We start from the raw sequence: 10642 nt of genomic DNA on the forward strand, positions 1-10642 counted from the left end.
CCTGGACCACACTGGGGAGGTGCTCAGTCTCTAAGCTGAGCACAGGGCCACCATGCCAGGCCACGGGAACAGCAGCCCTCTTCACAGGGCAGCATCTGGACAAAGGCAATGCTGGTCTGAACCAGGCCACTCTGGGCCCCTCACTGGTGACAAGGCGTTTGTGTGCAGGTCTGTAACACGCAAGTATTTTTACTGCTCATTTCACAGTTGGCAGAAATGTCCATGCTAACGTCAAAGGTACAAAATTACAATTTCAGAGTCAGTTTAATAGAACCAGATCCCACAGGTCACCACCTTCCACGGAATTGTATCATTTCTTGTGAAACCACAAAACTGAAGTTTCTGATTTCTGGCATCTGCTATTTCCGGAAAAGACGCATCTGCTTTCCAGCAAGACGCTCTGCCACTTATCCTTAGGAGTATATCTGAATATGGCTTTCATGGGGGGGTCTGTGCCACGACAGGAGGTTGAGTACCGTTGCCAACCTTATTTCAATACTCTTTGACTAGCATTAGAATTATTAAAATCCTGGTCACTGCTGGCAAGTAATTAAGGCCAATGACCCTTTGCCAACCCCTGGAAATTCCAAAGCCCCAGGTGGGGCAGCACCACGGAGAGACCATCTCAGATGAACTTTATTTATTTATTTATTTATTTGGTCTCACTGCTCAGCTTGTGGGATCTTATTAGTTCCCTGACCAGGGAATCGAAACTTCGCCCTCGCCAGTGAAAGCACCGAATCCTAACCACTGGACCGCCAGGGAATTCCCTCAGAAGATCTCTAAATACCTCGGTGATCTCTTCCTGACCAGTGTTTAATATCCTCCTAAAAAGAAATACAGTCATCAGATTTCTCTTTTATTTAAGCATTGAGAAGCTGCAGCACAGTGACTTAGAAAACATCAGTTACAACATGAACAGACGTCACGTGTCATGTGTAGAACCTTTCTCGCGTTTTACTGAGGGTCGTCAACCAGCGTAGTATAAACGTTCCACACATCTGCTTTTAAAGTGACGAACAAGGCACACAACTCTACCCGACGTCGCAAGGGAGAAACATGTGCGTGGTGTCTTACTGCTGCCAGTTAAGAGCGAGATGGGGCTAGGAGCCCAGAGAAGGGGGGAGGGTGAGGAGAGGGAAACAGACAAAGGATAACACAGGGGCACAGAGACCACGCATGACCAGCAGCAGGACCCAGACACACACGGGCAGACGCAGAAAGACGCTCTGCAAACGTCGATTCCTTTAGCAAAGTCTTTAAAATGCTGTTATCGTCACGATGGGCAGGACCCTGGGCCTCTTAATCACCAGTATTTGCACTAAGTGCAAATGAGACCAAGTTACGACTCTGCCCACCTTGAACTCACAGTTCACTCTCAACCTGCTGGCTGACGTCCAGAACGAGCTTTCATTTCTCCCCCAGGACCCAACTCTGCAGACGCCACCGGGGGTGACCGGAGCATTCATGAGACACGTGTCTTAATTTCACCTCCGAACGATTGCTGACTTTGCATCTCTGGTAGTAATACACTCATTTAAAATAAAAGACAGTCGCTCTGTGCATTCAAACAGGAGGCAAGCTATTCAGTGGGCGGGGTATTTGGTTTTGCATCTCATCTGGTGGCTGATCTAGCTCCCACAAAATTAGATGCTCCGTGTCTACCTAGATTTGTGCCTGGCCCGAGAGAGAGAGATTAGAGCAAAGATCTCCACAAGAAAAATACAAACTGGTTTTTAAAAATGTAAAGCTTCAATGTAAATATAATCAAGACTTGACACATTAAAGTCTAATGAGATAAACATCAAACTAGTTATTAACTTTTACAAAATAAGTCCAAAATTGAGGTAATACATTACACTGTTCTATAACGAGCTTTATCTGATTATAACATTTTCCCCCCTTCTCAACCTTCCAGTGAAATAGATGCATGGAAAAAAACAAATCTAGAAAAATCAGCCTGGAGTTAATGGGGAAGAGCATGACCCCTGAAAGGCGGAAGAGTCTCACCCTTTGTTCAAATAATAGAAATTTCCTTTTCTCAAATCACTATATACAAATGTACAAAGCCACCACGTCACTGATTTTCACACAGCGATTAAAAATACTGAAAACACACATCTGCTCTGCACTCCCCACTTTTCTCCCTAAACAAGTGGCTCTCTGGCCCGGCACATCTTGTCCTGCGTCTGGGTCCAGCTCTCTGCACTTTGCCCCCTCCCTCTGCCTACCCTTCCTTTCTGTAGCACAAAAGACATTTGTGAGCAGCACTTCAAGTACAGAGGATGCATTTTCCAGAAGCTGAGCCTCGCTCCGGCTCACACCTTACCCCAGGCGCTGAAAACAATTCCCGCAGCTGTGCTTCAGAAAGCCTTGTGTGTGCGCGCGCGCGTGAGGTTTGTGAGTGGAGACAGCACTGCCGGCAAGAGCATGCATGTGAACCAGTGTGAGTGTGAGGATGTGTGAGCATGTGTGCCTGTAGGAGCATGAGTGTGAGGTGTGAAGTGGGCATGAGAGCACGAGTATGAGTGTGAGAGCTGAGTGCGTGTGTGTGAGGGTAAGCACGTGAGTGTGCGTGTGTGTGTACGTGAGCTCGAAAGCCCCCACGAGTCAGTGTTGTGACCACCGAGCACTGTGCCCGTCACAGCGCCCACTCTCCAGGCGGACCTTCCTGGTTGTCACTACCCTCCCCCTTCCCGTTGGGAAGTTCAGTTCACTTGAGGCCCCAGACCTTCCAGTCCCCGAGACATGTTTCTACTCAGCAGAAACAAAATCCTAAGTGCAGCACCGTGCCCAGCTCTGCACCAGACGGCCACCCTCCTGGTTCGCCCCGCACCCACACGTGGCTGTCACCCACTGCTCGGACCAGGGCACCTGGCGTAGCGCACCCGCAGAGCGACACCCACAGACGGGGGCCCGCGCCCCGCGAAGGGTCTCCGGGACCTACGCGAACCTTAGGAGTGGGAGCTGAGAGGCACCTTCACCCCCGCTCATCCCCCCCACCACCACGAGCCCCGAGGACACCTGTGGGCGTGGAAGAGGCCCGCAGGTGCAGAAGGCAGACCCACAGGCCCCGGCGTGCGGCAGGGAGAGGTCGGCGGCCGTCCGCCCCCGCGGGAGGTGGGCCGCGTCCCGCGTGGGCCCCTCGGCTCCCGGGAGGGGCGCGGGGCGTCAGCGAGGCCGAGTCCCCCCGGGGGCGCGGTCACAGCGAGCTCAGGTGCGGCAGCGCGTCCAGGGGCCCCGCCCGGTCGCGCGCGGCGGCCGCCGACTCCACGCCGCGCAGCCACTCGGTGCACTTGCGCACCAGGCCCTCGTCGGCGGCCGCGACCTCCTCCTCGTACTCCACGTCGTCGTACTTGTGCCGCTCGTTGAGCAGCGACACCTTGAGCAGCGGGCGCAGGTCAGCGGGCCGCGGGCCGGGGTCGGGGCCCTGCAGGCCGCCGGGCAGCAGCGGGCGGCGGCCTAGGCCTGCGGCCCGGGCCCGGGGCCAGGGGGCGAGCGGGCGCCCGGCGTCGGTCGAGGGCGTGGGCGCCGCCCGACGGGGCCGCGCCAGCAGCTGCTTCTCCAGGTGGCGCCGCTGGATGACCAGCACGGCCTCGGGCGTGAGGCTCAGGGAGAAGCGCAGGGCGGCGTCGGGCCCGGCCCCGGAGGTGGCGACCCCCGCGGGGCCGTCGCCGGAGCCGGCCGGCCGGGGCGTGCACGGAGCCGGGGCGCGCGGGCGGCCGGGCGCGGACGGGGGCGGGGCGCGCGGGGAGGCCGGGCCGGGGGCGCGGCGGGCCGGCGACCTCTTCAGGGTGGCGGAGGGCCAGGAGCTGGACAGCAGCACCGGGGGTCGCTCGGCGGGCCGTCTCTTCTCCGCGGCCGCGGCGGGCGGCAAGGGCCCCGGCGAGGCGCAGGCGGGCACGGCCGCCTTGCGGGGGGCGCCCGGCTTCCGGGGCGGTGGGCGCGCGGCCGGGACCCCCGGGGCGGGGGTGGGCGGCGGCGGCGGCAGGGGCGGGAACGGCATGGTGCTGCCAGGCCGGCGGGTCGTCAGCGCCCTGGAAGGAGAGGAGCGGCTTTAGTCTCGGTGCGCGGGGCTCAGCGCCCTCCCCGTGGGTGGCCGGGGTCTGGCCCTCGTCCTCGCTCCGCACCCACCTCGGTCCGGCCGCAGCATCTCCGGCTTCCTCACGTCCCGGTGCCCACAGCCAGGGCTTCACGCCAAGGCACCCCTCCCTCCTTCCTTCCTCCCTCCCTCCTGGGGCCGGGGGCTCTGCCCCGACTCGGGTCTCCTCGCCTGGCTCGGCGGGCACAGCACCGTCCGCCCGGGCCACGCCGAGCCAGACGCGCCGGCGGGAGAAGGAGCCGAGCGCGGTGGCCGAGGACGCGGCGGGGCGAGGAGCCGCTGCGCCCGGCTGGTGTCACGAGCGACTGGACCGGGCGAGGCTCCCCAGCTGGCCTTCCACCGCCAGGGGCTAGTTTTAATCCACCAGAGGCGGGGAGAGCCGGGCGTGTCCTAAGCCCTAGGCGGAGTCCTTGCACGTTGGAGAGAAAATCCCGAGCAGCCTCTCGGTGCCTTTAAGATGGTGGGCCAGGCGGTGGCGGCGGGTGGTACCTATGGCCGGCCGGCCTCGCAGTCCGGTGTCGGAGGAGAAAGCTGGCTGGAACTCAGAGGTGGGGAAAAGACATTTCAGGGAATCTTCCTGCTTTTGCTTTTATATAATGTTGATGCCACTGCTGAAAGACTGTCATTTTAAAATTAAAAACCTAGTTTTCCTTGAATAGTCAAAATAGACCAGTTTCAGTTAAATCATGATATAGGAAGTACCAGACATTAAGTTCTTTTCAGGAGTGATTCCTGTGAGCAAAGGAGAGTATTTATTGCTGCAACAGTGGTTCAGAATGAATGAGACAGCTTCACCAGAGCAATACGTCATAAAGTCAAAGTTTCATACAAGCAGTCCCTGCATTACTTATGGAGAACTGTCGGTTGTTTAGATCTGCAAAAAAACATTTTCCATAGGATATGCTCTTCTGGGCTAACCCAGCAACGTAAGTAGGTTGTGTGGGGTATGGACCCAGCTTAGCTAAGAGCATTCAAATGTGGGTAAACTCGTATGTGACCAACGGCCCCAGCGGCCCCGCCCAGCTCTCTGAACGCTCCTGTCGTGGCACCGGCACCTCCCTGTGGTCGGTGGCCACGAGGGCACTGGTCACTTTCCCCCCTGCCTACTCCGATGTGTCCCCACTGGGTCAGGCACAGCAAGAAGGAAACTTGATAGGTGACCAGAAACATTTCTCATGACGGCTGGGGGCGGGGGTAGGTTTAGGCCCCATCATCTCCACCAGCACCCTCAAAACCACCACCACCACCCCACCACCCCCCGTTTACCTCTTCTGCATAAAATATGCAAACACAGCTTCCAGACATGGACCTTCTCCCCTTCCCCACCAGGGCCTCGAGGCAACCTGTCTCCTCCCATAGCCCTGGGTGAATACGTTTGAGACCGTTTAGGTCATAAGATATCTGTGTTGTAGGTCCCGAAATCACATATGCATTTTATTCCAGGTATTTCTGGGTGGGTGTGGACTAGGTATGTTAGCCGTGGCAGCAGGTGGACACTCCTGCCGGGAGCGTGGAGGGCAGGAGATGAGGTGAAGCCAGTGAAGACGGGGGGTGGGGGGGCTGGAGGCCGGAGGACAAGGAGGGGGCTATGGTACCACTTCTGCAGGCACAGCCCAGCGGTAGCTGGACGCCCAGCGATTTGAGTAGGGACCCCAGCAGTTCAAAAGCTGTAACCGTATCAGCGACTGGGTTTCTCTCCTTCCGATTTCCTAATTCTTAGGCTGCTTCAGAAGTAATGACAGTTGAAGGGTGAGGGTCGGAGGTGAGTGTGGATTGGCATCTCATAATTATAACAGCTAAGGGATGTGATTGACGTGCTACGTGGCAGGCACTCTCCTGACCCCTCTGACTATCTCCAATCTACTAGAAAATGGGGGCTTAGGTGCGGAAACACCTCCCAACAACACATGGCTCCAACTGGATGGAGATGAGCCTCAGTACCAGCAATGGGGTTCCAGAGCCGCGTCTGAGCCATCACACTAACGAAGAGAAGGACAGTCTTTGGGCAGGGGTGATGGGGGTAAGTAGCCTCCACCACCCACACCAGCAGAGACTGAGCAGTTTCCCCCAAGAGAAAGTGAGAGTCCTCAGTTTGCCCAGCACATCTGACCAGACTGGTCACTGGGATTCTCCCAGGCCCCCCCCATGTCTTGTCCCAGCCCAGAAGCTTGGGGACTTGGGAGGCTACAATCCGCCAGACCTCTGAGGCAGGAGAGTAAATGCTGAGTGCCTGCTCCCCGTCACCCGCCCAAGTCGGAAGGGCATTCCTCTGCCCCCTCCCCGCTGAAAGCCCCACAGTCCCCCCGGACCCATGGGGGAAGAGGAGTTCCCGTGCCTCGTGGCGGGTGGTCTGCTGTCCCAGGAGCCACAGGGGAGTTAGCATTTCTGAAGGGCCTCCGGCCTCTAGACTCTGCTGACGCACCCAAATGACAGCATTACTGGTCCCTGCCCGCGACCTCTTCTACCTGAAACCTCCAGCCCCTCGAAAATTAGAAACCCCAGCAAGGGCCTGGGAGGGAGCCTGGGAAGACAGCACGGGTCTCGGCACTGTCACGGGCAGCTGGCTGTTAAAGAATCTATTTACACATTCTGTTTGGTTGAGCTGCTAGCCGGTGACAGTTACCAGTAAGGCAAGTCACACCAGGAGAAGACTGCCGAACTTACGTTCAGATGGAAATGGGATTAGTCAAGAAATATAGTACAATTTAATTCGTAATTTACATAGGATTTTGCATAACAAGGCCAGAACACAACATTGGGGATAAACTGTTTATATATTAAATAGTACAACTTAGCACTAGAATATTGTGGTGAGCGTATCAGTTGCACAAACATGTTTCTGGGACCATCAGAAAGAGTTGATCTCCAAAAAACACGATGATTACCTTTCACCTCGAGGATGTGAAATTTACTCTTTCAAATAAGCTTGTTAATTTGAAAGGAAAAATCAGATATATGTATTTGAACTGTCCACATTTTTTATGATATTTAATTTTCAAATTATGTTTATTCTATTTTCAAATTTCAAATAAACAAGGACAATACTTTTCCACCGTTTGGAAATTAATGGTAAGTTCTCCTCCTACTATTGTAGCAGAGCCAGTGTATGGAGAAAGACTTTTCACTGTAACAACCCTTTAAAGTATTTCCAGGATGAGTAAAATAAATGCAGAAAATATTTCAATCATTAAAATAAAATACCAAGAAGAGTATATCCAGGAGTATATCCCAAGTAAAACTATAGAGGGTTACTGGTCCACAGGTTTGAAACTGAACTGAAAATTATGGAGGCTGTGGTATGATGACCCCGCTCTGCAAATAATGGCTGTAGACATGCTCCCACTTCACACCTGGACCCCACAGATACATCCAAAATGGACGTGTGCTCTTTATCACACAGACACGTGTGATCAACTGGTCATCACCACAGAGTTACCAGTTGATTAAATTACAGCCAGTGATCGCACCGTAATACCAGGAAATTAGCCATTATTTCAAGAAATGTTTCATTTTCCTCATTAACGTTTTAGGTTCTTGGTTCTACTAAGGCATATACTTCAATGTTCAGAAAAATTTCAAAAAGGAAAATAAATCAATCTTATTTTTCCAGTTACACCCTCTTTCCATTTCTATATTTTGATTCAAAGCATTTTACTTAATAGAGCGAGAAGTAAATGTTCTAGATCCAACATCTAGAACTAAAACTAAATCTGAATTTTAAAACATGGAAAGCTCATTCTAGTTTTCAAAATCCTATTTTATTACTGAGACATAGAGAATGTGGCCAATAACTGGAAAACACCTCCATTTTTCCTTGTGACACTGGTCTGTTACTGTGAAAGCCTTCGCGAGCAGAAAACATTTAGGAAATTGTTCAGATATTATTTGCTTTAGTCTTTCTTTTTTCCCATCATTGAGATAATAATCCGCTTTATCGAGATTACTGCACTGAAACCTCCTGAGAGTCTTATGAGAGAAGAAGCAGTAACACTTGCATTTTACAGATGAAGAAACTAAGGTTTACCCAAATAGCCCCAGAGCATGGCGGGGGCAATACCCGTCCAGGGAGGGAGAGCCCAAAGCACGCTCACCACTCAGTGCCAGTGGGTCTCAAGACCCCTTTACACTCTCAGGACCCAAAGGGCTTCTGTTCTGTGGCCTCTATCTACTGATGTTAACCTTGTTAAGAATTTAAACCGAGGGGCTTCCCTGGTGGCGCAGTGGTTGAGAATCCGCCTGCCAATGAAGGGGACACGGGTTCGAGCGGTGGTCCGGGAAGATCGCACATGCCGCGGAGCAACTAAGCCCGCGAGCCACAACGACTGAGCCTGCGCTCTAGAGCCCACGAGCCACAACTACTGAAGCCCGCGTGCCTAGAGCCCATGCTCCGCAACAAGAGAAGCCACTGCAGTGAGAAGCCCACGCACCGCAGCAAAGAGTAGCCCCCGCTCGCCACAACTAGAGAAAGCCCGCGTGCAGCAACGAAGACCCAACACAGCCAAAAATAACTTAATGATAAAAAAAATAGCTGGCTTAAGGATTTAAAAAAAAAAAAAAGACTCTAAACCGAGACTTTAAAAAAAAAGTTTACTAATACGTTTAACGAAAATAATATTTTCTAAACAAGTCAGAGATGAGTGGCGGGCTCTGTGCCCCATCCCTGTGCGATCGCACGCCCACAGCCTCGTGACTCCGCTGTGCACTCACGGTAGAGTGAACAGTGCAGTGTCGGGGTAATTACCAAAGTGGACCCTGAAAGGGTCTCCGGGACGCCCAGGCATGTCGGTGGCCTGGGCCACACTGAGAACTGCTACACTGCCTGCCAGGCGGCACAAGGAACACCTCTCTGATGTCGCCAACCATCACCATCATCATGTCCTCCTCTTTGAAAGCAAAACTTAATACTTGGTTCCTTCTTGTAATAACCTGGAAAAAAAGGGAAGCAAGTAAAACCATGAGATCATACAGGAAGAAAAGTCACAAGCTGTACTATTAAAAATGATACGCCTTCAGTTTATATTACCCCTTTTTCTTGCAAAGCTCAGGTTTTTAGATGTATGAAATGTACTTAGAGTCTTCCCATAGGGCAGGGAGAAGCAGCAGCTGTAAGTCTCATTTACCCTGTGCTTGGGACGTGCGTGCAGATGAACGCTTTCTTAGAAACCCCAGGCCAGCAGATGCTTCCGGGAATGGAGAATGGAGTTAGGTGGCTGCAGTCCTGGTGGAGTGAAAGAAATGGGGCTGGAGGACAGAAAAGCAGTGGTCCGAGCGGCCCTGTGGAGGCACCGCTGCCGTCACCTGGGCAGGTGTGCCTCGCTGGGGCCTCGCCGCCCACATTACCCGCAGGTGAGCGTGCTTTCTCAGGGCGGAACCCTTCTGTGTGACTGCACCCCTGCTCACCTCCACGCACCCCATGACACGTTAAATACACGTCTCCACGAGAGGTAGGTGGCGTGATGTGCTTCCTCACCCCACAAAAGTATCTCGCTGTAAGCTGTTCCTTAAATAATTCACTTGAAAGAAAAGTGCCTAAATTAAGGATGGCGAGAAGGCCACTGAGGACGGCGCTCTTTAACATAGACAGTCCCACGTGGGCCGCGACTCCCGTGCGTGTCCCGCACCCCCAACCCAGCACTACAGGTGCAACGACAGCCTTAAAGCGGCTTTGCAGAAGCAGACCGTGACTTTAAAGGACCTTGCGATGTTTTCACAGCTAGTTCATACGTCAGGAGATGGCTTAATTACCACTGGGAGAGAAGCACAGAGCAAAGTCCCCATCTTCCCGGGTTACACGAGTCGGGGAGAGAGAAGATGAAGGATCTGCAAACAGGAGCTGCTGTCTCTTCGCCCTGCTCCACCCCGACTCCGGTGCGGGTCCTTCTCCCAGACCCCCACGGGTGCTCTGTGGACACTGCCACACGGGGCCCGTCATCTCCCAGCCCAGTCCCTGACTGGACGCCAGCCACTGACGCCCCAGGACCTGAGAGGCCGCCCCAAAACCCTGTCATCGCTGCCATTTCCAGCAGGACACCCTTGGCACCGCTTCCCGCGTTAGCTCCTACACAGCGATCCTGACGCCCTCGGGCCTGTGGGGCTGGGCGTCCCCTCCCGCAGTCCTGAGGGTCACTCTGGGGCCTCTCGGGTACAATGCACTGTGTCCCAAAGGCTCGCAGAGATGAGTGTAAAGCAGCCTTTCCAACAGATGCCCGCAGGCTCTTTTAATCGTCCGTCTACAGAAGGCCGCGGCCAGGCACTGCTCACTCCTTTATTCCTCCCAGCCATCCTGCCGGGCAAACACCGGTAGAACCCCATGTTTAGACATTTTCTTGAGATGAGGAAATGGAAGCTGACAGAGGTAAGCACCTTGTCCAAGCTCGAATAGGCAGACGTGGGAGGGCCACCCCACGCCCGAGACACGCTGTCCTCCAAAGGGTGGCCAAGCTGCGGGCAGTCTTGGTGAAGATCACCGAGCCCCGCTTCCCCTCCTGACGGCTGCCGCGGCCTCAAGCGGAGGCCCCTCAGGGGTTACGATAGATTGTA

The 10642-nt window shown here is 54.1% G+C and overlaps 1 protein-coding gene across 1 annotated transcript; it reads right to left on the reverse strand.

The window, feature by feature from the left end:
* Positions 1 to 619: 619 nt before the first annotated feature.
* PRR18 (proline rich 18) lies at positions 620 to 4379 on the reverse strand. Its single transcript, XM_022560875.3, has 2 exons — positions 4135 to 4379; positions 620 to 4037 (listed from the first exon to the last, which is right to left on the reverse strand). Exon 2 carries the CDS (start codon positions 4004 to 4006, stop codon positions 3203 to 3205), a length of 804 nt encoding a protein of 267 aa, XP_022416583.2. The 5' UTR covers positions 4007 to 4037; positions 4135 to 4379; the 3' UTR covers positions 620 to 3202.
* Between the last annotated feature and the right edge of the window lie 6263 nt (positions 4380 to 10642).

Source organism: Delphinapterus leucas, chromosome 12 (genome assembly GCF_059928025.1).
Source record: "Delphinapterus leucas isolate spDelLeu-1000000601 "Yukka" chromosome 12, BTC_Dleu_Yukka2, whole genome shotgun sequence".
Taxonomy (NCBI): Eukaryota; Metazoa; Chordata; class Mammalia; order Artiodactyla; family Monodontidae; genus Delphinapterus; species Delphinapterus leucas.